The following is a 27,607-nucleotide window of genomic DNA, read 5'->3' as shown; positions in this document are numbered from 1 at the left end:
ATCTTTCATGTCAAGTTTCAAAAGAGATGAAACAAGAGATGAAAACTTTGCTCAAATTTGCCAAAGTCTGAGGTCAAAAAAAATTCAGAGGACTCAATATATGAGAACTGTATAGCACTTTAGTTAACTGTACACTACTTTTCTAAAGTTTGAGGTCTGCTTATCTATCTATCTATCTATCTATCTATCTATCTATCTATCTATCTATCTATCTATCTATCTATCTATCTATATATATATATATATATATATATATATATATATTTATATATATATGAAATTGACACTTTTATTCAACAAAGAAACATTAAACTGGTTTAAAGTGACAGTAAACAAATTATTTTTACAAAAGACTTTTATTTTAAATAAATGCTATTCTTTTGAACTGTCTATTCATCAAAAATCCTGGTAAAAGCATATCACATATTTCCACAAAAAAAAAAAAAAAAAAAAATGAAGCAGCCACCTGTTTTCAACTTTGATAATAATGTTTCTTGAGCAGCAAATCAACAAATTAGAATAATTTCTGAAGGATCATGTGACACTGAAGACTGGAGTAATGATGCAAAAAATTTTTTTTGCTTTGCATCAACTAAATAAATTATATTTTACAATGTATTCAAATAGAAAACAGTTCTTTAAAATGTTAATATTATTTCACAATATTACTGTTTTTACTGTATTTGTTTAACTCTTAGAAGTTTCTCAACTTTTTTTAAGAAGTTCATGAACAATATGTCCATTCACAATACATTAATGTTCATTTATACAACTTGAAATGTTAAAATATTAAAATTATTAGGCAACGCAAACTTATTTAAATATCAGAAAAATACAGAAAAAGTAAAACCAAAGTAAGAATAAAAAAAATAAAAGATTAAATAAAATGAACGTGGGGGACATCACAGAAAAAAAAACTGTTTTATAATAATGCTTAAAAATGCCATTTCTCTTCTCATAAAGAAAAAAATAGACACTTCCAGTATTAAATAACTTGTAACTTAATTGAGCATTTTAGGAATATCTGAACAATAAAATATAATTCTGGTGACCATGTTATGATAAAGGATATTCAGTAAAGTTAAGCAAAAATAATGAGCACCAAAAAAGTGCACTCATTGATTGTGATCTTAAACATTCTGCAACTTCCTGCAGAATAAACGAGCGAGCTCAAACTGAACGGCCTGCTGTGGCATGTCGCGCTATTACTTTCCCAAGCGATCAGATTTACAACACACTAGCAGCGTGGTGACAGTTTGAGCGCTCATCTGAGCGCTGAAGGTCTATCTAACGCTGTGACGCTGGTGTATGTGTCTGTACGCATTAGTAGCAGTGTTTGCAGATCTCGTGGAATGTGCTCTGATTTGCCAAATGACACACTGTTCCACCCAACCGACAGCAAACATCCCACGGGTGGGTTTCCCAGGTAACAACACTACTACATGCTTATCAGATTTACGATATCGCAAAGCAGTCCAGAAACACAAGTACACACAGGATGAGAGCACACGAGAAACAGAGGCAGAAAGTGGAGGAGGAACGCCATTGAACCCCACGGAGCATCTGGGCTCACGGCCCAAATCTCAACACTCCAGAGCAAAACCCCAGCTGAAGTTTCTAATCAGCATCTATGAGCTGCTGTTGCACTAATAGTCAACAATATCCTCCACAGCATTGTAAACCACAGGGGATCCTTTTCTAAGCACTGAAACCAGTGCGAATGTGTGTTTTTATCTTTTTATTGTTTATTATAAATAAATATTACAATATCATTGTAATATTTATTTTTTATTTTAGACTTAAAAAATATTAAATACAAATATATGAAATACACTTTATTTAATAATATTAATAATATTTTTATAAATATTCTTTATAAAATCTTTGAAAATTAACAAGTTGTATATATATATTTGTATTTAATAAATAATTGGAATTGGAGTTGGTCTCCTGCTGTCATCTGCTCTATCAGACTCAGAACTGATACTATGTAAAGTTGAAAGGAAAAAGAAAAATATGACCTAAAGAAATGAGGTGCTGTATAAGCACTTAAATGTTTACTTTAATTTGGATTTGGACTGAATATCAAACATTAGATGCAGAATGACCATTTAACCATACAGTACCCTAATCCTGAGCGATTTACAGCCTTTGATCAGTGCAACACACTGACTCGAGCAATCCAGAACAAACAACATGACCTCAGTGAAAACAGAAAACATCAGCCAAACTCAAATCAGCACATGACTTTTCGTTTTAACAGTCAACATTAAATGATAATTGATCCTACCTATTTTCTTAATACATGTTATTTATTGTGCATGACTCATACAGTATGTGCATTCTTTTCCAAGATAATAATAATAATAATAATGTTTGTCTTTGTAATCCTTCATCAAAATGCACTCATTTTTAGGCTTATGTCACCAAAGCTGCTTAAATTTGAACTAACGGGTCCTACAGTAATTGTAAAGCAGACTCTGTTAATACTATTTATCTAGAAAATAAAATACAATTTAAATACAAATATTTTACATGCTATGTATTTGATAATATATAAACTTTTTTTTTTTAATAGTAGTTTGTCCTGTGTGAACAATGCATACATTTTGTAAATATCTCATGCCTATTTATTTATTAAATAAAATCATTAAATACAAATAAATATTCATATATATCATGTATTTTATAAAAATAACACAAAAAATAAAAAAACATAAAACTCTTCAAATATATATTATAATATAATATAACTACATGTATTAGAACTAAAATAGTACAAAGTGGTTCGCCTGGTAAAAGTAATGTACATATGTATTTATTAAATACAATCATAAATCAAATATATATATATTTATATATATATTATATATATATATAAAATACAAATATTACATTGTATTTAAAACAAAAAATTCTCACAATACTTGCATAATGTTATCAATAATAATAATAATTATAAATAATAAAAATAGATTCTTAAAAAAAATCTTTTTATTCACAATACAGATGTAAGATGGTTTACAGGCCTCTCTTTGTACAGTTTAGTAGCGTGGATCGTCTTGTTTAATTTTGCTTACAGGGTTGAATAAAGGATGAACCTGTGCTGGTGTGTGTGTGTGTAGTAGTAAGACACAAAGCAGGTGTATACACAGCTCCTCTCTCAAACAAAGCCGGTGATAGGCAGTTCCCAGGAAGGGGTAATGTGGCGTAAAATCTATGCACAGCCTTTCTTTGTTGCGATTCAGGCCTAATCCATCCGAGCGCTCTGTAATAAAAGTTAGCGACTGGTTGTTGCGAGCGGGAACCAGCAAGCGGGCCGGAGTTCAGCTGGATTACTCCAATAATGTAGCTATGGTTACTCAGTGCTGCCCATCTCAATGAAAACCACAGGGTATTCCTTCATTTTTTTGATGCCGTAGATCTGCAAGCATAACATGACAGTCAGGACAGAAAAGAAAAAAACATTGAACATCTATCAAATTTAGGGCTTGAATTAATCTAATTTAATTTCGGGTCCCCTTATCATCAACGTCTGAAGTTACATATGTAGCTAAACTGGAAAAATACTCAATAAAAATGTTTTTAACCCTGTATAGTGTTCCTGTAGCTCAATTGGTAGCGCAAGGTTGGGGGTTCAATACCCCGGGAACACAAGATAGGTAAAAACTGATAGCCTGAATGCACTGTAAGTCGCTAAATGCATAAATTTAATGTAATTTAAATTTTATATATGAATTTTTATGCCATACATCTTATATGTTTAGTTTATTTATTATATTTAGTTTATTTATTTTATATTGTATGTGCATACAGTATATATATATATATATATATATTCCAATTATTTATTAAATACAAATATTTATATAGAAACTTGTTAATTTTCAAAGATTTTATAAAGAATATTTATAAAAATATTATTATTAATATTATTAAATAAAGTATATTTCATATATTTGTTATATAATGTATCATATATATATAATGTTTATGAAGTTTATTGAACCATTAGACATGAAAATTTTAAATGAAATTAAATGAAATTAAATTAAATGCATTTTATGTTTATATCATGCCCGGCATTTAATGTTTTGATACGTCAGGCTTTTACAGCCCATATAATGATATAGTCAGAATAATAGAGGAGGAAAAAAACAAGTTTTATTCAGACGCACAAACTAAACAAAAATATGCAATTTGATGCAGATGTTGATGTTAATATGACCAAAAAGTAAGATGACATTGTTATTACTAATATAAAATGCCTATAAACATTTTATGATCAAGCTCTGTAGTTTTATTGTGGAGATAAAACATAATCCAGTGCAATACAATGATGATTGAAAAAGGAACAAACATGTGCTCCCTAAAAGCTTGATGGAACTCACTTTTAAGCATGATTTGTCTAAAAAATGATGCGTGGATAATCATGCAAACCTAAACTGCTTCAGTCCAGTAAAGGCTGCATTTATCTGATAAAAAATACAGTAAAAAGAGGTTGTGGAAAAATAAATATTGCAAACCAATTTAAAACAGCTGTTTTCTATTTTAATGTATTCCAAAATGTAATGTATTCATGTGACAACAAAGATTAATAAAATAAAAATTATGCTTATTTGCTCAAATGTATTAATATTCTCGATTTTGAATAGATTTTTGCGGAAACTGACACTTTTTTGGGGGGATTGTTAAGTCTATTTGTGTCAACCTATGACAAAGTATGACAAAATTAAAACAGAGCAAATGGAAGGTGTGATACAATAGTTTAATCATAAATACACCATATCAATAATGAAAAATGTTAACTTTCTAAATGTTAAATTCAAGTTTCGTCTTTGACCACTGGGGAGCAAGAGACTTTAAGTCTTTAGTTTAATTGTAAATTCATATGTCAAAGGAACCACACATCTTATTTTATGCTATTTGCATTTGATTCTCAAAATCAGGGGAAACTTAAAATATAAAATATAAGCCGGAAAGTGGGTTGTAACGCACCATGGAATCTAAACTCATAAAAGTAATATGACATGCACCAGCTACACTTTTCCCATTACATCTTTTGGAAGAAGATGTAGTTCCCTGCTGACTCCACTTCTCCACAGACAATTTGTCCTTCTGATTGTCCTCACCCATAAAACGTCAGCGAATGAGACATTCTCTGACCTCATTTGATTTAGCAGGTAATTGCTTTTGGGGAGTTGAATATTTCTTCTCGCATTCTAAGGTCTCTTTGTTCGTTTTGTTTGTAACAACTTAGTTTAGACCAGCGTTTCATGCAAAGTCCTAATTGAGAAACATAAAGCACAGAGGGAGGACAATATCTGATCTGTCCAGCATGTTAAGAATGTCTTAAAGAAGCCTCTGTTTGAGTTAAACCTTGTTGAACCTCTGCTTCACAACCCCAGAGACGACCCTGGCATCATCTATCCTTTTGTTATCTGTTCCTGTTTCTCAAACACTGGAATTCCTCTCAGAACAATAAATTCTTAACGGCTCAATCTTCTCCCTCCAGACGACCTGCAAAGTAATTAGTCATAGGTGGCTTTTTTTCTTTAGTAGTAAAGAAAACAGTAAAGAAACTTTTTAGTTGAAACTGTTGATTGTGAGGCAATGGCTACTAAAAAAAGCATATCAGGGAACATAAAATAAATACCTGTGGCTCCTGACGATATATTTAGGTCTTATGAAGTGAAACAATCGTTTTGTGCAAGAAACTGAATTATTATTTGCAAAATTATTGATTATTATTATTGATTTTGATTGGTTGAGCTAAGTTTGAAGCTGTTGGAAATTACTCTAAAAACAAAATACACCTTTGTTTATATTTGTGTGTTGCTTGGCAACCACTTTGTTGGAACCACAACCGTTTCTGAGGAACTACATTGTTTGGCGGAAGAATAATGTTTTTATTAACATCATCACTCCGCTTTGCGTCGTGTCTATCAACGTCCCTTAGCTGTTATAAATTCACTGTAAACCACGGCTACTTGGGGCTTATTGCTTTATTTTCCATCTTTTCATTAAAACAGACCAATTCGTGGGACAGCGCGAGTTTGCAAGCATCATTACAGTGTAAATTAATGGACATACAGTACTACAGCTGAAAAATAAAACTAATAAATACAGTAACATTCCCTCCACACAAATAGCTCGCATATGAGAAGAGTTTCTTTTAGAAGGAAGGGTGTGGCCTCATAATTAAAGGCGAATGATAAAACAAACTGGGGTTACTCATACTTAACTACATAATTAATAAACAGTTAATTTTGCTGATGTTGATGCTATATTGACTGTTTATGTTGCTATGGCACAGAACCATTGGATGATGCATTCGGCTGTGCTTTATTGTGATTAAAACAGCTGCCGACCAATCAAAATCAAGTACTGAAACTAAACAATTCACCACAACTAAATTATTAAAGCACCACAATAATAAAGTGTATAAAGTGAATAAACTCATCCTTATCAGCTCAACTTTTTACATAAACCATGAGAACCATAAAAACTTTTCACCCCTTCATTCAAGTGCTTTGTTCACTTATGCACATATCACCAGCTCATCAGTCTATGGTATGAGTCGGAACTGTTTCTTCAGTCCAGTGACTGTTAGAGGAACTGAAGTGCTGAAACAGTTGGCAAAAACCAGCAACATAGGATCATACAGGCCAGTATCTTGGCTCATTGCAAGTCAGGGAACCTGTCAGACGTCCGAAAATAAGTTTTGATTGAGTAGCTTGTAGATCTGTGCTGCTTGAGCCACAAACTCTTTCAAACTGCTTAATCTAGTTCACACAAAAAAAAAACAGTTCAAAAGAATGATTCCTTTGTGAACCGGACATCACACTGGGTTTGCCTGAGATTACTCTGGATTACAGGTAATACTGTTGTAAATCTTCAGTTTCTTGCACAGACCGGTCGTTTTGCTTCATAAGACCTTAATATATCATCGGGAGCCACAAGTATTAATTTTGTGCTCCCTGATATGCTTTTCTTGACTCTCAAAGTACCAGTGGCCATTGACTTGTATTTTCTGAATCACCAAGGGCTACAGTTTCAGCTAAAATCGTCTTTACTGAAGAAAAAAAATTCACTTTTGGGTGAACTATTCACTTAAGAGGACGCTGCCGTAATGTGTTAACGTTAAAACGCAACCAAAGAACGCCGTGTCAGAGTATGTGAAATAAGGCCGCAAAATGAGGCAATTGCTCAATCGGCACACTCTCAAAAGACAGGCAAACGAGATCCAGATGGCTGTTCTGTTTTAGGGGCCACACCTGTTGTCCGGGGGGTGAGACAGGAGACACACACAAACATAATGCAGTTCGCATATGTGTTAAAACGTGGCCACTGTGTTAGAAATATGACCTTGAGCGAACTTGAATGCAGGGAATTGACACAACAGGTGTGCAGCCCATGTGAGTCCCTTAAGTAGTCGATACAAGCTGATCTGAGAACAGCCACAGCCCCCCACATAGCAGGAACGGCAAAACACACACACAAGTTGAAGGTTTAATGACAAAAACAGCTAAATATTTGAAATGAAAAACCCACATGAGGTGAATTAACATGACTGTAAAAAATATTATAAATAGTTTTGCTCCAAAACCTAGTGAGCTCCCTACTTAGATAGCATTAGGCACCATGTGTGTTTTGTAAACCAAGTTGGCTAAGTAAAATACCTTGTTTCTATCATGCCTTTTCAAAATTATCTGGATTAACGTTAATGTAGCTTTAGTTTTAGCGTGTGTAGTACACTACACCAGGTTTTGAACCAGAACTTATATCCTCCTCTCTCTTCTATACCTGCATGCATGTGTGTATATGTGTGTGCTTTTCAAAGCCAAGCACACTCAATCCAACTTTCACTCCCTGCTCATAAGTCAGAACCTCAAAAAGGCCTGTTCCCCGAGCAAAAACATGAGCCCTACAATAACATCCAGCCATTTTGGCCCAGGTTAAATTCCAGAAGTTTTCCAGATTTGATTAATAGCGGTGGAGGGAAAGGATGATAGGATACACACACTTTTCTTGAATATCACTGATGGCAGCTGTAATGCTGGGCTTTCACGCTCAACTGCTCTACATGAAGTTACACAATTATGTCTCCTAAGTTAATATTACCATCATGTGGTCAACACACTGTGACCCTGTGTTTCTCTCCGAGAAATAACAGCATTCAGCCACACTACAGGAATCCTTCACCCAAAAGTGAATATTCTGTCATCATTTACACCCCCTCAAGTCGTTTCAAAGCCATAAGCTGTTATATTTACAATGTAACGCACTCCACACAGCTATTTTTCAGTGACTAGTCAATAACGAGCTCCAAAATGAACAAAAACACCATAAAAGTAAGGGAAACTACTGAAATAAAATAAATGTATGATAGGAAATGGTTGTGAACAACTATTAATAAAGAACAATGCAATGATAAATATGAGTTATTGTTACATTGGTTGCTATTATTTCTGTGCTGGGGGCAGTTGAGGATGTAATATCTCAATTAAATATTTCAAATAAAACTCTCAGAAAGGAATAGAAATATCTCACCGCTGCATTCTTACCCGAAGCGAGACGTGCCTGGCACGATTCCTCTACCAATTCCAACATGTTTAATTTTTTCTCCATCTTGATTTCTCGTCTTATCAACATCTTGACACGTCGAGGTCTGAGGATAATTCTATCTGCAGTGTGACCATGAAAGCGGCTTGGCAACAATGAATGAAACGTCTTTCACTAAAAACTATTTCATTTCAGACAGGAGGTTTGGTCGTCATTTTGCAGTTCATGTTGAACTTTGTGAGGGTAGTTGAGGATACGTTTTTGCTTAGTATTTTCATCAGAGGCAAAGTTCAGTCAAAACAGAAAACTAATGTCAAACATGATTTTTGATGCAACAGTTGTGTTGCTTCATATTTTTGTGACTTTTTTTCAAGATTCTTCGATTAATTCAAAAGAACAGCATTTATGTCAAACATAACTTTTTGTTAGATTATAAATGTCTTATTTGATCAATTTAATGCATCCTCCTTGAATAAAAGTATTAATTCCTTAAAAAATTAAGGCTTGTTCTTGTCAATGTTTCCAGCATCAACCTCATTATGCCCTTGTTTTATGTCTCCACAGCACTAAATCCTTTGATAATAAAACATCTGCAGCTAATATCTGCATATCACGTTGAACTTGATCGCATGCTTTGCGATCTTATTTCAAATGTCAAGCATTAGCCTCTGACTGAGCCACATCTTGTCAGGCGTCTCTGAGGATTAGGCAAATGGAACTTTACACAAGCCTCGACTGAAAGTGCTCAGGGTAAAACACTAGATGTCCCGTATAACTAAGAGAGTCTTGATTAGCATCCTAACTTTGGCATTACCAACATCCTTTTTGGCACGAGGACCTGAAAGTCAAAAGAGGCGTTTCAGAGATGCGAATTTATGGAAATGCCGCATTAAAAATAGATCAAGGGTGTCATTGCATAAAAAGGCCTTATAAGCATTAGCAGGCACTGGGGTGATGAAACATGTTTTTTAGCAGTTGGAAAGAATTCAGGCTTTAATTGGAGACAATTAGGAGCAGCTTGGCATGTACATTTACACACACACACACACACAAAGTTGAGAGAAAATTCTGTACTAAATACCAAAGTGCTGCGTAATCAAATGCTTCACTTGCCTGTGATTTACAAATATAGAGTCAAAGGGGCTACAGACTTTCGATACATTTTTAAACATCATGGAATTTTTTAATGTTTTATAAAACATACAAACTTCGGAATCCAAGGTTTGTCTTGAAAGACAGATAAACAGACAGATATAGCAAAAGAACAATAGAAGAAACAATAGATGGATGACAGACAGATAGATAGATAGATAGATAGATAGATAGATAGATAGATAGATAGATAGATAGATAGATAGATAGATAGATAGATAGATAGATAGATAGATAGATAGATAGATAGATAGATAGATAGATAGATAGATAGATAGATAGATAGATAGATAGATAGATAGATAGATAGATAGATAGATAGATAGCTGCCCACTACATCTCATCTACACTTACAGACAGAAGCAGCCATTGATTGTGACTCATTTCTGCAGAGTATGAAATGACTCTTTAATGATGGCCGTATATGAGGTGTGCATCACTTCTTTTGCAGCAAGGCACTGCATGTAACGAGACTCCAGATTATTACTAGGTGCATTCTGGGAATTGAGGGCTGTTTGGAACTGATCCGAGAACCACAAGTGTGTGACGTTAATAGAGGACCCACAAAGCTTCTGTCCATCACATAGGATTATATTGCATTAAAACCAGCGAAGGAAATTAACTTTTTTGTGCCAGCCACATTGGCTAGTAATTGCTAAATTTCACCAACCATTGAGATATTTTAGCAGTGATTTTGCAAATCAAATACATAAAAACCTAGATATGTATAAAACTGAAACAACAAATTACTACATATTCAAAATTGTGCTTAGACATGCGGATGGATTTTAATGTAAGAGACAACGGTGAATGGACTTTTTTTTTTACAGGATTAAATATTTGTTTCTTACAAACACACAGCTTTTCACTTCACAATATGTTAACTGATGGACTGGAGTGGTGTGGTTTACTTGTGGATTGTGATATTTTTATCAGCTGTTTGGACTCCAATTTCTCCAAATCTGTTCTGATAAAGTAACAAACTCACCTACATTTTGGCCTGAGGGTGGGTGCATTTTCAGCAAATGTTTATTTTTGGGTGAGTTATTCCTTTAATGCTCCATGTCTACACATCGAAATGCTGAAATGTCAATTTGGATGCTAATTGGTCAATATAGTTTCAGTTGTGGTAAAACACAAAATATAGTTATAGCTATGATGCATAACACCTCTTCACCATCTAGCTACAAATACATAAAGCTTAAAACCAACTATTAAAGGCATCTCATACTTTTTACAGCTCAAATTCAACACCCTCCTGCTTTCTTCATCATAGTTCACTTCAGAGGTAGTTAGTATGCAAGTTCTTTTAGTCCTGCTGAGCCTGACTCTCCCAATTAAAATCTCCATCCAAGTACATCGGCATGCAACAGATGGGGGCCAGTTTTACCAATACCCCATCAAAGACCTCAAAGATGAAACCTGGCACTTGCTTTCTCAAGGTGAACACCTTCTCAAACCCAGACGTTCAAATCGCCCTGACCGTAGCTTGCTCCTTGACCTAAATTAATCAACACAATCCGAACCCATCCATTTAAAATCCATCTTCTGCCTGCACAGTGTCACGTCTTTTCAAACGAGAACTTATTTTAGAAAGGACTGGACTGACTGTAAGTGGAAACACTGGCACTAGCATGCTGCTCATAGCCAAAAAACTCCAGCTGGCTAAACTCAAAGTCTCAAGCAGGTAGCGCAACACAAAAAACCATTAGATATGCTTTACAGAGCTCTCGGAGGAAAGCTGCTTTATACTATGGGCCTGTCTGTCAGGCGCTTCGGCTGGCCGGAGAGATGCCCGCAGGGAACATGTGCATTATCTATTAGTTTAAGCCCCGTGTCTGTAGGGGAAAGCCCTCCATCTGTGGCTAACCTCAGCAGGCACAGGCCTGGATGGTATCCACCTGCTTTCTGCCAAGAGAGACGACTTACTGGAGAGACGCAGCACTGGGGCCGGTGGCATTTTCTTTTGTAAGAAGAGCCCTCTACCTTGCAAACGGGACGACTGGAAAGGTTTCACATCTTTTGACACATTCTAAATATGAAACATCAGTCAGTATAAAAGACTTTATTCTACCATAATAGGCAGAAATGGGACCCTTTTTTCAGTACAGCCATTTTCGGTGTCTGCCTAAGAATGGAAACTGTGTTGAAATCATTGGGAACTGTATACTGTTTAAATACTATGTGAAACCGGTGCTGTTTAAAAACTGTATGTATATATATATATATATATATATATATATATATATATATATATATATATATATATATAAATATCTTATATATTATTATATTATTATATTATTATTATATTATATATATTTTGGCAACTTACTAAAATAAATACATTTAAGTTGAAATACTAAAAATTCAAACCTTAAAAAAAAAAAAAGCTAAAGAATATATATATATATAAAACACAACAAAATTACAATGAAACCTGAAAATTTAAAAACTAAGAGATAATTCAAAATATGAATGAATATTATAATAGTACAAAGTAAAAAGCAATATTAAAATGACAAAAAATAGCAGAACAAATAAACCTTTCTTACAACAACTACTTGTTGTAGTTTTTGTTCCCAGTAAAGTTTTAACACTGGTGAATGTAATTTCAGGTATGTAATGTGTTTTAATTTCAGGTGTGTAAACAATTTTTTACATTTGTAAAAAGACATGAACTGTCGCACACAATTTGTCACAGTTATGTTCTTACTGAGTTCCTTATTTGGTAATGTTCCTTTTCTTGTTTAGTTTATTAATTAACCCCACACCTGTTTCTGTTTCCCACTGATTGTGTTCCCAGTATTTAAAAATCTGTGTTCTCCATTTTTGCTTTGTCAGCTATTGATGTTTGATGATTTGAATTTGTGTTTGGTTGTGCCCTTTCGTTCCTGTGGATAATTAACTCCTTCATCGTGCGCTTTGATTTAAAAAACAAAATGTGTGATTCAATTCAAATGAAAATTCTTTATTTTTAGTTCTAAAATCCAAACTGGTCTCTTTTTGATCAATTAAAATCATGTTTAATCTTTCCAAAAGTAAGTAAAGTAAAATGGCTATAAATAAATTTTAGATTTTTATACATTATGTTCTATAACTGAAACATTTACAACCCAACCGCAATGCAACGACATAAAACATTTTTAAATGATACAAATAGTGCAATTATACTGAAACTAAACTCTGGGAAAAAACTAAAACCAAACTACTGAAATCCATGCCAAATTGATCAACTGGAGGAAGTTGAAAAATATAAATTAACATGCAATATATACACACAGCAAAAGCAAGAGCAGTATGGTAGAATGCAATCGCAAATACAGCCATTGAGATTTTTTTTGCACACACACACACAGACACACTCACACACCTATCAGCATTGATATACAACAGCAGTGCATTAGTACAAGCTCATGTGTGCAGAAATGCCTGGAAGTTCGTCCTAACAACAGGAAGAGCATGTGTTTGCATGGTTGCCGAGCCACCGCCACATTCCTGTATTAAATCACCATAATAAAAGCCATCCTTGACATGCATGCCAACACGTCAAGAAACATAACAACTGGCCTGGAAACAGACATAAGTGCTGGACTGACACAAACCAAGGTTTCCATAACAGGCCCCAAAACAGTCTGATGGCACACAGTGTGTCTGGGTTAATGGATCCCAGGGCAGGCACTCGAAACAAAACAGTCAGGCAGAGCTTTATAATGCCTATAAACTTCAGGTTTACCTGGACTTTCCTGATACAGAGGGTTTACCGAGAAGGCCTGGCCCAAATTCCCCTTAAGCCGAGAGGCTGATCTCAAAGCCTTAACTGATTGTACCGAGAGGAAATAGCCCAACAGCAGAGTCCCAAAGAACCACTGCTAACACAGCGCCTGTCACTGAAGGTATATATTATATCTGTGATTTGTGAACAAATAAAAATCTACATTATCGACAGGTCTTGTGCTCCCATATTTAGTAACCCTTTCACTATTTCAAAAAGGATACTTCTGGCCCTGGATTCTGATTGGTCAATAAAGCTAAAAGCTAAAATACAGCTTAATACAAAAGTTTATTAAATCCATTAATGTTGATGATTTTGTAAAAAGTATCTTATGCTCACCAAGACTGCATTTATTTGATCCAAAATACAGTAAACCTTGTAATATAGTGGAATATTATTACAATTCAAAATACCATTTTTTTTATATAGTTTCAAATGTAATTTGAATGTAACACTTAAATGTGAAACTTACTGTTTTTTTGTGGAAACTTTGATGAAATTAATTCAAGATTCTTTGAAGAACAGAAAGTTCAGAAGAACAGGATTAATCTGAAATTCAGTGTAAATGTTTAATGTTTAATCTAATTGATCTTTCTGACCGCAAACATTTGAGCGATACTGTATAAAAATGTTATGTTTTATATAAATGTACAATAGACTTTAAGAAATTGCATTTATCTATTCTGCATCAAAATAAAATGTAAATTATAAAAAGTTGATCCTAATCTGGCCAATGAAAAAGTTGCATTAAAATATAATTGTTAAAAATTTTATTGCTGACTCATTCAATCATACACCAAGTTCACTTTTCTATAAAAAAAAAAAACTCATGCAATTCTAATAACAAATTTATAGATCTGATCCAAAACCTAATGAGCTATCTACCTACCGACAGCATCATAGGTGCGTTTTCAACATACTGATTGTTCCAAAGCATAATTAGTGATAATTAATAGGAAGCATAGTAATATATCATAATAAAAGTAATTAAATTTCATTCAACACTGAATAATATTGATAAAAAAATGTTAAACCTAATTAAAAATGTTTTATTTTACCCAATGCTAGTAGACAGCTAGTAGACAGAGCCTATTAGATAGTATTAAATTCAAGAAGCTAGTGACCCATGATCATTCTGGAGCAGCAGTAGTAGGATGTGCAATTAAATCACCACAAAAGGAAGTGGCATGTGCGACTCGGGTTTAATTCATACAAATAATTTAAACAGATGAGTACTGAGCGTGTGATGCTGTGTTTCTGACCTGGTCATCATAGCGGTAGGTGAGATACTGCTCTCCTGTTGTGTCTTCCAGAAAGCTTCCTTGTGGAGAAAGTGCAAATTCAGGGAGGAAGTAAGCACTCTGCGTCTGGCTCGCTGCTCCCTGTAAACCAAGACCACAACAACCACATTAAACTTTTTCAATTACTGTGGACATCATGTAGGAGCCTTCAGCTTACATTTTTGAGAAACCATAATGTATTGTAAGTATACAAAAGATGTTATCAAATGTTATCAGTGTCACACATCAATATGACCTAATTAATATTCATGAGCTAAGCCTATTTGCATACACACACATATATCTAGTCATCCTGACTCATAAAATGAAACCTGCCAGCTGCTCTCCATTTCTGACATCCCGCAAACTAATAGGAGATAAAAGACTACAGCATGGAAAAATAAAAGAAAATGTAACCTTTAGAGTGTCAAAAGTCCTCTGTGAGACAGTAAGAAGCCCACAGAAGAGAAAGCAGCTCTGGTTTGTTAGAGCTGAAATTCCCTTCGCCTTAGAGGTTTATTGAGAAAGATTAGCTGCAGCACATGAACCAAATCCTGAATCGTTCAGACCAATTTGAAGTAGGCTACCATGTGTTTACAGTGCTAATGCTAGGCCGACGGCTTTCTCAGAACGGCCTGGTGACACACTTATAAACAATTTATGGAAGTTAAGGAGGTTATAAAATCACAGAGAGCTCCTGAAAAGCTTTTTTCCTTCCCTGCTCATTAAAAGGGGAACTATTTACAAGTGCTTGAAGCTTCAAAACAAAATGTACCAGGTATCAAAAGTGAATCTAATTTTGTACCTGAGCCCAGGGAGTGTCTGTGTGTGAGGCTGACTACTTCTGCAAACACTTACGCCCTAAAGAGCAGCAGAGTTTGGCACATGGTCAGAGGAGCCGCTTTCATCAGGACACAGACTTTCACTGACAAGCCTGAATTAACAGTCCTGCTATCCATGTGTGTGTGTGTGTGTGTGTGTGTGTGTGTGTGTGTGTGTGTAAGGGCTGGACAAAATTCAGAAGAACTGGCTCGAAATTCAGGCTCACAACATAGAGGAAGTTCATTAGTTCAACATAAGTTTTGCAACCATAAATGATTGAATTAATTTTAAATATTTATATTTATTGTTTCCTCATATGCAGAATGCAGTAATTGAAAACATCTATTTCTGAACTGATCAACACTGTCAGCACTGTCAAAACTATTTATACACAGCCATCAACTACAGCATCACTATTTTTCACAACTCTATAGAAATAAACACTGACAACAAATTTAAAATGATTTAAATAAATTATTTTGAGAAAACTTGGCCTAGGTTTACTTGCAATTATGCATAATTAAGTGTTATTATAATAGTAAGCATTTAACGCTTAAAAAGGACACCTTAATACAAAATGTTACTGCATATCACAATATCACGTATATATATATATATATATATATATATATATATATAATATATACATATATATATATATATAATATATACATACATATATATATACTGTATATATACATATATATATATATGTATATGTGTATGTATATATATATATATATATATATATATATATATATATGTGATATTGTGATATGCAGTAACATTTTGTATATATATATACGTATATATATGTATATATATATATATATATATATGAAGAGTTTGGTTCCAAAATGTGATACATTTTTTGACTTAAAACTTGAAAAGTAAATTTTTATTAGGTCATGTTTTCTCCCTTTTTTTCCAAACTGCGACAGACGCCAATCTCCCTTTTTTGCATAATGAGGTATATCACAGAGCACCATTCCACGCGCTCTAGACAGTAATGGCGGTGCTCTGAATACACCCAGCATCCTAGTTCTTCTCATCTACTTTGTACTTTGTGATCAACAAACAAGGGCTGCACAATAAATCGCATATGATTTTGATGTGCATCTCTTTAGTAAAGCCGATTCGTTGATTAATATTACCGGTAAATCTCGATCACATGCTTTCAAATAGAAATTATTCAGATGCATTTAATACACAGAGCTGTAGATCACTGACAAGCTGCGCTATATCAAATTCAATTAAATTATGAATGTGATATTGCGTAGGCTTGTGTTAGTGTTAGTATTAATGCCATTTATGTTTTTGTTAATACAGCACATAGCACTAGTCAACTAAATGAATGTAACATGGAAAAGATGAATGCACTTTTGGAAATTTAAAGTAAGGGAAATGTCATTTTATTTTGTAGTCTAATGTGATATTGTTCATGTTCTTGTTCATGATGAAATGTTCTTTTATAGCTGTAATTAATTTAAAGCATTAACAAGATGACCCATTGAATTCATTTTGGAAGCATTGAGTGATGAATGTATGTTTAGTCCAGTGCCTGTATGTAAGATTAATATTGACCAAGTTCAGAGGCTGTCATATGTGGATCAACTTACTATGTTGTGTATTTTTATCAGTTTCAATATGAAAAATAACTTTCATATTTATTCAATGGATTTATTGCATTTTGGAAAAAAAAGTATCATGGATTTATTGAATTTGGGGTGGGGGGGGGGGGATTATAAAATGTTATAATAAATCTTTGAAAATCAAAATCTGGATTTGAATTTTTAATATTATTATAACCTAAAGATGCATTGTTAAAGGTTGAAACAGAAAATAATGTTCTTCATCTCGCCACTTTACTCAAATTAATCAAAATGGATTTATTGCGTTTTGGAACCAAACTCTTCATATATATATATATCATATTACATGATAAATCAATTCAAAGTCAAAACAAAGATGATACTCTCTGTTTTTGTTGATCACAATCAATGTGTATTTGTGTGTGTGAAATGTGTTTAAGTTTTTTGTTAGTCATGTAGGTTTCTGCAGTCTGTCTCCAAACACACAGTTCGATCTAGACTCCTTGCAGCCTAAACAAGTCTCATGTGTCGCCTCTCCTGTCCTTCTGCCCCCCTGTAAACACCCCGCCATCATCGAGTATACAGGAGTGCACTCACACACACACACAGAAATCCTTCAGGTGCTGACTGTGTTAGCAGGGGACATCTACTCCAATAAATTCCCTATGAGGCCCCAAGGTACCTCACAGGGGCCCACACAGACTTACGACAACAAACTCCCTCCCGTACTTGCGAGCAAAGAAAAGAGTGGAGCAGCTCAGCCATCTCTCATCATCTCTCATAGGAAACAGCCCTGACAGAGCAAAAATAATATGGCTAACAGGAATGACTTTCATTTCATAACCAAGAATAGAAACCAAAGGGAGCTGCAAAAAAAGCACTGCGAGGATGTTCACAGTCCGACATACGATCCTTTAAGTGCCCTAAACAAAAAAAAAAGTATTTCAGTGGATGAGGGCTTCAAACTCCTTTCATAAGAGCCACCTCTGTTTCTATACACAAATCAGATTTTAATAGGCTTAATGCTAAGTCTTCTTTATTTTATGAGAAAGTACTTGGATGGCTGCCTCTAAATCAGTTTAAAGGCCTATTCACACTAAGAATGATAACAATAAAGATAAAGATAACTATATTAGTGTCCGCACCAAGAAACAATAAAGTAGTGTTTATTATAAGTGTGTGCTGCAGTTTCATCATCTGCCTCTTTAAATGCTCGATTTCTTTAAAAACAGGTTGATTCTGATTGGCTGTTAGTATTTTTAATCAACAAAAAGTTACTGTTTGGATTTAAACAAGCAATGTTTATGGTTGGATCTTCGTTACAGTGATTATTATGTTTGGTTAGAATTCTTTTAATTCTAACTGATGCAGTGTATATCTTTTCATTTCTTAAACAACCATGTCTGAAGAGATACCCATGTCCGTATTCCAGGATGACAATGCCAGGATTCACTGAGCTCAAACTGTGAAAAGATCTATTCAGGGAGCATGTGAAATAATTTGTACACATGAATTGGTCACCACAGAGTCGTGACCTTAACCATGTTGAAAGTTTGGGATGTGATGGAGTCCACTTTGAAGAAGGGTTTGACTTTGCCATTGTCAATACAAGAATAAATGCAACTCTTGATGAAAATAAATGGTTTCTGGGACAATGCCACAACAAATACACACTGTAATCAAAGCTAAAGGCAGTCTAATGTGTGAGACTTTTCTTTTTGGCCAGGGAGTGTAGCTGTGGTGTTGGCTTACCTATTCTAACAGAATTCTAATTTTAAATAGAAAGTTCTCATATAGTTAGCTTTTAAAACTTCACATTTATTGTTATAGTTAAGCATACTGAAAAATATCTGCAAAAATCCAATATCCTATATACTTACTATATTAGCATCCACACCACAAGATGATAATGTTATAAGTGTGCACTGCAGTTTCTAAATGCTATAGAACTTTAAAGCTGAGTGGATTCTGATTGGTTGATGCTTTTATCATTCATCACCAAGAAAAAAGAAATCTAAAAGAGATTCCAACAATAGATTTGGAATGTTTAATTAAACTTTATGCTCAGCACTATCTGCCTGGCTGTGAACGGCTCTTAACTCTTTCTGTAATTTGCCCTGATTTTGATTCGACTTGAACATCAGGCAACGTGTGAGTAACCGTACTGGGTTTCTTTCAACTTAGAGCCACAAACAAACTCATTACTAAAGGCTCCGCTCACTTCCACTGGCATTTCCAAGAGCCGGCACAGGTGTGCGTGTTTTTATGTGCCAGAAGATGTTTCATCAGGCACTCTATTAGGGAACTGTAGATACATTGTCTCAGCAGGGCATAAGTGCCAAATAAGTAAAGCACTAAGTCGACTGCCGCACCGTGAGTTCTAACTTCAAAGATTGGAAACGAAAGGCTCGGCTTTGAGTGAAGGAATGTCACGGCGCTGTTAGAGTGAGTCTACTCAACAATGTGGAGAAAACTCTGGCTGGTCTCTGAGTTTATGGCAGCAGGCCAGTGCTTTTCTCAGACCGGACTAACCCTAGATAAGCTTTTGACTTTCAGCGCTCGGTGCCAAGGATCGGTACAGTCAGAGGAAGACCTAATCCTGGATCATAACTTCCAGAAAGAGAGCTTCGTTAAAACAGGGCCAGGTTAACATCTGGTCACTCGAACATTCCTCAGCTCTGAAGTCAGTGGGACAATGAAGATTCATCATTTACTCTGAGCAGTGTCTATGGGGTGGTAAAAGCATCCTGACTTTAAATCCTTTGGAAAAAGCGTCAACAACAATTTGGGTCACATGCCTCTTGTAAGACAATAATATAATGTCCCTGACGTCACATAAAAGCTTTCAGAGTATTTTTTTTACGACAGTCAGTTACTATTGGCAGAAGCTATAGAAATGTAGACGCATAGTGAGTCATAAAAGAAACCTACCAACTTTTTTTTTTTTTTTTTCAAAGCACAATTCAAATTTAGATTTCTCTAAACTCAATATATCATGGCCAACATGTTGAAGAATACTGACCAGGCCAGCGTTTTTGAGAGTGCAGTGGATGATATATATTTATAAATATAAATATGAATGCATTAAATATGTATAGATTTAGTTTTTAAAGAAATTAATACTTTAGCAATGATGCACTGAATTCATCAAAGTGACAATAAAGACTTCTATGTTAAAATTTGTGTTAAGATTATGTTAAGATTTTTGAAATGCTGTTCTTTTGAACTTTCTATTAATCAAAGAATCTACAAAACAAAACAAAAAAATCACAATTTCCAAAGAACAATTGTTTTTAATATATTATAATAGAAAAAAATTACTTGATCAGCCAATCAGCATATTTGTGTAGGATCATGTGACACTGAAGAATTCTGCTTTGCATCACTTTAATAAATCACATTTTAAAATATATTCAAACAGAAAACTAAATATTATTATTAAATTGTAATAATATTTTAAAATATGAATGTATTTTTGATTAAACAAATGCAGACCTCTTATTGACCCCAATCTTTTGAACAGTAGTTTACATACATATATACTGTATTGTTACGGCTCAGTTTTGTTTTGGGTTTGTTCTGTTGTTTTCTCTTTTTCCTATAGGTTGCCAGATAAGGATCCACACTTGTGTTGAATTTGGAAAGCAGTATTTAAGATGGCTGTCCTTTGTGGGAAGGAGTTCTGACCCCTATCCTGCAGTTGTGCTCAGGAGCTGGACCTTCATATTGTTTTTTTCTTTATTGTTTGTTTATTTTTTGTCGAACATATTTTTTCTTTATCATATCACCCCTAGATGTAAAATAAATATTTTGTTTAATTTAATTTTGGACTCTGATCCCTTTATTTTTGTTACTTCCTTGAGCCGGAATGTAACAATTGGGGGCTCGTCCTCAAATGTTTGATAGAATTTGGAATTTGTTCTATTGATAAGAACAAGGAAAAAATGTATTGTAAAATTTTTGCTAGTGCCTGTGTGGTCTATAGGCGGAGCGTATTTGACGGGTATTCGATTCACCTGCGTGTTTCTTGGCGTGCTAGCGCTAACAAACAGTGGGTGTTTTGTTTGTTTCTGGGAAATCTTTAAAAAGGTGGATTTTCTTCATTGTTGTTTTCAACTGAAGAGAAAATAAGTGGTAACCGAAATAGACCATATGGTTAGTGTATTGATTTCTCTTAAGAGTTTACCTTGTAAGAACGTTTCTTTTTTCTCTAGGCTATACAGTGTTAGGTTAGCTCTGGCAGGATTTTGTTGTGTATGTGTAGTCTACTCGGTAAGCTAATATTGCTGAAAGGTAAATTGTCAGCGAACTCTGTATTTTGTTACACTAATGGTGATGTTCCCCATTAGGTTTAGCAACGCATTGCGTTGATTTTTTTATTTTAGTGTGCTGACGCTGAGTTGAGAGCGCTGCCGCTATTGTATGTCTCACTGGTTTGTCCGTGAGTTTATACATCTGACGGTATTTGAATGCTTAAAAATACTCGACTCTTGGTGGAGGCATGAAGACTAGGGTTGAGTTATTTTAGGGGGGAAGAGAGAGAGTAGGGGGAATAATCACTTGTTGGTGCTTGTAAATTAAAGCACTCGATTACGAGTTCTGCTGAATAGAAAAATAGATAATGGCTGCTGTTTTAGATGGATTTTTTTGAGTCTGTTAGTGAGGGATTGTTTGATCAACTAACGAAAGAACAGTTGTTAGAGGTGGCCGCTAGGTATAAGATCGTGAATTGTGAATCGTGAAATTGAAATTCGCAAATTGGAGGTTGAGGCTTTGTGGTTTCAGTTAATTGGTGAGGGTAAAATGGGGGACAGTACAAGTGGTCTAACCAGTTTGGTCAGAAAAGGGTTGGATGTAGCCAATAATATTAAGCTGATACCCAAATTTAGTGAAACTGATGTAGACACATTCTTCAGTTTGTTTGAACATTTGGCAGATGTTATGAAATGGCCAGATTCTGAACAGTCTTTGATGTTGCAGTGTGTGTTAACCGGTAAGGCACAAAAAGCTTATTCTTCTTTAAATGCTTGTGATAGTCAAAATTATCATAAGGTTAAAGAGGCTGTACTGAAAGCTTATGAGCTGGTACCAGAGGCCTATCGGCAGAAATTTAGGAGCATGCGAAAACCTGCAGAACAGACGTATTGTGAATTTGTGAGACTTGACTTAAAAATCCAGTTAGATCGCTGGTGTGCTGCTTCAGGTGTAACCAGTCGTGAAGATCTTCATGAGTTGTTCCTGTTAGAACAGTTTAAAAGCACTTTGTCGGAGCATGTTTCCATCTTTTTGACTCATCTACGGAAGAGGCTGCCATTCTTACTGATGAGTATGTACTCACTCATAAATGTGAAGTCAAGAAAAGTAGGTTCAAGTTCAGTGATAGTCCAACAGAGAGTGTAACTGCCCGTCATGCCTTGTCTGATAAGAGTGAGAGGAATTTTAAAAGTTACGCTGATAAAAATGTCCGGTGTGCTTATTGTCATGTAAAGGGACACTGGAAAAAGGATTGTTAAGCACTTAAAGGAAAACTGATGCGTGTTAAATCTGAACCCAAGTCTGCTCTTGCTATTTCATCTGTTCAGACAGATAATAATTCTGACTGTTTTGATATTTTACAGAATCTGGAGAAACCAGTGGTACCTTGCAATGTTGGAGATGTTTGGTATGCTCCCTTCATTACAGAAGGCTATGTGTCATTGCTTGGAAGTACTGAGAAGGTTCCTATTTAGATTCTCAGAGACACGGGTGCATCGGAATCATTCATTTTGAAAACTGTCCTGCCTTTTACTCAGGAGTCCAATACAGGAAACAGTGTGCTGATTCACGGCATTGGATTGCAAACATTGTCTGTACCCCTACATAACATGTTTCTCCAATCTGATTTAGTAAATGGAGCAGTGGTGATGGGAGTCCGTCCTTCATTACCAATGGAAGGAGTTTCATTGATTTGGGGGAATAATCTGGCGGGTGACCGTGTATGGCGTGATGTTCCACCTCCACCTGTGGTTGTTACTTGTCCTGCTCCATTGGGTGACACTGATATCTCCCAGCAGTATCCAGAGGTATTTGTGTCTTGTGCACTTACGCGTGCAATGCAATCAGCCGATGCAAAACTAAGTGATGTGAAGGATTTGTTTACCTCTAAGAGGGTAGTGCCTGGTCTCCTTGCTATGCCTTCTATTCCCCATCAGGTCTGGGTGTCTGCTCAGAAAGAGGATTCATCTCTGAACTCGCTGTTTGATGCTGCTTTATCTCTTGATGTAGCAGAGAGTTCCGTTAATGGGTACTTTGTTGAAAATGGGGTACTATTGCGGAAGTGGACTTCTAACACAGAGGGAGGTTTGACTGATCCAATTATAAAGGTAGTTGTGCCTGTTTCTTTGCAAAATGCAGTGTTGGATTCTGCTCATGGCGGGGTGGCTGGTCATGTGGGCGTAAATAAGACATACCAACATTTGCTGCAGTATTTTTACTGGCCTCGTATTAAGAGTGATGTAAGGCAGTATATTAAGACTTGTTTGATCTGTCAGCTGACTGGAAAACCAAACCAAACCATTAAATCTGTGCCTTTGTATCCCATACCTGTTATGGAACAGCCTTTTCAGCATCTTCTGGTGGATTGTGTTGGGCCTTTACCACCTTCAAAGTCTGGTAGCATTTACTTATTGACAGTGATGTGTCAGAGCACTCGATATCCTGCTGCATTTCCTTTGCGTTCAATCACCACACGATCAGTTGTAAAAGCCTTGTCCCAGTTCATTTCTATTTTTGTAATTCCAAAAGTTGTTCAGAGTGATCAGGGGACAAACTTTACATCTAACATGTTTCAAGAGGTTCTGCGGCAGCTTGGCATTAGACATAACAAATCCAGTGCGTACCATGCTAAAAAGTCAGGGTGCCCTAGAACGTTTTCACCAGGCGTTAAAGTCTTTGTTGAGGGCATAATGCACTGAGTTAAAAGGTGATTGGGAGGAAGGTCTACCTTGGTTGTTGTTGGCCACACGTGAGGTTATTCAGGAGAGTTTGGGATTTAGACCCAATCAGTTAGTCTTTGGACATTGTGTACGGAGATCCCTGGCGGTACTGAGTAATGCTGCTTTACCGGAGGAGCCACCACAGAGTCTGATTTAGTTAGTTTTGGCTGGGGAATTGGCAAAAGAAAAGTTGGGAAAAACTCAGGAAAAGATGAATTGAATTGAAGAATGAATATTTCCTCTACCAGATTCTCCTTTTGCTGCGAAGTTTTTAGGACCTTACACTGTGCTTCGAAAAGTGTCTGATCAAAATTATATTCTTTCTACCCCTGAGCGCAGGAAACATACCCAGTTGTGCCATGTGAATTTGTTAAAAGCCTTCTATTCTTGTAATGCTGCTCCTGAAGTCATTCCTTCCCCAACTGCCCTAGCTAGTTTGAGTCAAGTAGGTGACGTGCAACAGGATGTGAAATCACCTGATGATGTCATTTTACAACCTCGCCTAAAAAACTCTGAGACCTTGGCTAACTTAGAAGGATGGGTAAAACATTTGTCTTGCAAACAACGCTTTGAGTTAAATTCGATGCTGACTGAATTTTCTGTTCTTTTTTCAGATACTCCTTCTCGTACACACTTGATTAAACACGATATTGATGTAGGCGATGTTAAACCTGTCCGACAACGATTTTATCGTGTATCATTTGACAAACGTCAGAAATTGGAGGCAAGAGACTGAAGTCAATTACATGCTTGAAAACAACATAGCAAAGCCTTCCTTTTCAGATGGGGCTTCGCCTTGTTTGTTAGTAGGAAAATCAGACGGCACTCAGCGTTTTTGCACACATTATAGACGAGTAAATATCCTAACTAGACCTGACTCATATCCTTTGCCTAGGATGGAAGACTGCATTGACCAAGTTGGATCCGCTAACTATGTCAGTAAATTTGATTTGCTCAAAGGGTACTGGCAAGTGCCTTTGACCGCCCGAGCACAGGAAATTTCCTCTTTTATTACACCATTTGGATTATATTCTTACACCGTAATGAGTTTTGCCGCTGGTTTAGAGGGTTGTGCTGTATACCTGGATGACATTATTTGTTGTCTTTAGTGACACATGGGATCAACATCTTATCCGAATTCATGAGCTGTTTGAGCGTTTGTCTGATGCCAGACTCACAGTCAACCTGGCAAAGTGTGAGTTTGCCAGGGCGACTGTGACTTATCTGGGCAAGGTTGTCGGAATTGGCAAAGTGCGACCTGTACGTGCTAAAGTCATAGCGATTGACAAATTTCCTAGCCCTCAGACTAAACGTAAATTGATGAGATTTTTAGGAATGGCTGGGTATTACAGAAGTTTTTGTCCAAACTTTTCTTCTGTTGTTGCCCCGCTTACAGATTTGTTGCAAGCAAAGGCAAAATTTGAGTGGACTCCAAAATGTAAAAGCGCCTTTGAGAATGTTAAACGATTGCTCACATCGTCCCCTGTCCTGACGGCTCCTCGACTTGATAAACCATTCAAACTTCAGGTGGATGCTAGTCAGGTTGGAGGGGGAGCTGTTCTGCTGCAGGCTGATGAGAGTGGTATAAATCGCCCTGTAAGCTATTTCTCATGAAAATTCAATTCGTATCAGACCAATTATTCTACCATCGAGAAAGAAGCGTTAGCGTTGATTTGGTCCCTGCAACATTTTGAGGTGTATTTGTCTTGTGGGACTATGCCAACTGTGGTGTACACAGACCATAACTCTGCAGAAGCTGAAATCAGCGTCTTATTAGGTGGTCTCTTTTCTTAAAGCCTTATGCTTTGAAGATTCGTCATGTGAAAGGCGTAGATAACATCTTAGCTGACGCTTTGTCCCGTGCCCCATGTGGTGGAGAATAAGTTTCTTGACTATTGCTACTTCTCTTCTCTTCCCGTTTATTGTTTTTTAATTCCTTAATTTTGCTTTTTCTAGGCGCCGGGAGATTGCTGGTTTTGAAACTAAGAGATGGGTAGAGTTTGGGGAAGTTGTAATGGTTAATGATTGATACTAACTTCACCCTAACTCCGGGTAGGTTGTTCTTTTGTACGTATGTTTTGGGGTTGGAACTTGTATAAGGTAGAGTTTCTAATGATAATCTCTCCCTTTTTAAGGGGGGAGGTGTTACGGCTCAGTTTTGTTTTGGGTTTGTTCTGTTGTTTTCTCTTTTTCCTATAGGTTGCCAGATAAGGATCCACACCTGTGTTGAATTTGGAAAGCAATATTTAAGATGGCTGTCCTTTGTGGGAAGGAGTTCTGACCCCTATCCTGCAGTTGTGCTCGGGAGCTGGACCTTCATATTGTTTTTTTCTTTATTGTTTGTTTATTTTTTGTCGAACATATTTTTTCTTTATCATATCACCCCTAGATGTAAAATAAATATTTTGTTTAATTTAATTTTGGACTCTGATCCCTTTATTTTTGTTACTTTCTTGAGCCGGAATGTAACAGTATGAACATATAAACTATATTTAAAACTTCCTTCATTTTAGACTTGGAATTCAAAAAGTGAGTCAGATGCTGAGGTGATTCATCAAAAGAATGTGAATCAATAACTTGTGAACTGGCTATGGGAACATTTGATTCAGACTGCAAGCTCACAGTCACAACTGTTTACTTCTTTTGCCTGATTCTGCACTTTAAAAATCCTGGTTTATTTTTTAAACCAAAATGCTGGGTTGAGCCTTTTGGGTTATTTGTTTGGGTTATTTTTTCAGTGTTTAGGTAGTTTTTGTGTAACCCAGCTCCTGTAACAACCCAGTGTTTGGGTTGATTTTGTATTACTCATATCATGGGTCAGTTATTTATTGTGGGGATTTTGTGTTCTCTTCTGGAGAGATCAGTTCTAAGCCCCATCGAATTGATACATTTGTCAGTAAAATACAAGTTTGTATACATTTTATTTTATCTATAAAATCGTTACTGTGCTGTATATCATTCAATTTTATTTTATGTTTAATGTTTGTTTTTGGGCAGGTTATTAAGGCAGTCGCAGTATATTTTGGCTATGATTGAAACGCAGGGTTAATAACAACTGAAATTGGGTTGTTTTTAACACAGTGTTTTTTAGAGTGTGAATTTCCAGCAAGATAGCAACAATGCTTCACCAGTGAAAAGCGGTGGTGTAAACCCTGGACCAGGAAAGTCTGTATACACCAGAGCCTTTATTAGTGACATGCAGCGATAGTTCTGGTGATAACATCATCTACCCACCTGCTGATGGATAATGCATATTCATCAGTGTAATCTCAGCATGTAGCAGCCTCTTTGAACATATTCCAGTCAGCAGAAGCAAAACTGTCCTGCAGCGTTGAGCTTGCTCCCTATGGCCATACTTTGATGTCCTAAGTGACTGCTTTTCTCGTACCAGAAGCGGGTTGGTATATGCAGGGATTAATATAATTAAATGTGGCTCATTCTTGGGAA

General features: G+C 35.7%; 1 protein-coding gene across 1 annotated transcript in view; it reads right to left on the bottom strand.

The window, feature by feature from the left end:
• LOC132117872 (ADAMTS-like protein 3) overlaps positions 1-27,607 on the bottom strand; it is a 172,676-nt gene that overhangs the window by 126,681 nt on the left and 18,388 nt on the right. Inside the window, exon 3 of the mRNA XM_059527206.1 lies at positions 14,755-14,874. Coding sequence (XP_059383189.1) covers positions 14,755-14,874 — 120 coding nt within the window. The remainder of the gene's footprint in view (positions 1-14,754; positions 14,875-27,607) is intronic.

Source organism: Carassius carassius, chromosome 3, assembly GCF_963082965.1.
Source record: "Carassius carassius chromosome 3, fCarCar2.1, whole genome shotgun sequence".
NCBI lineage: Eukaryota > Metazoa > Chordata > Actinopteri > Cypriniformes > Cyprinidae > Carassius > Carassius carassius.
The sequence above is the reverse complement of the archived record's forward strand: the minus strand, read 5'-3'. Positions and strand labels throughout refer to the sequence as shown.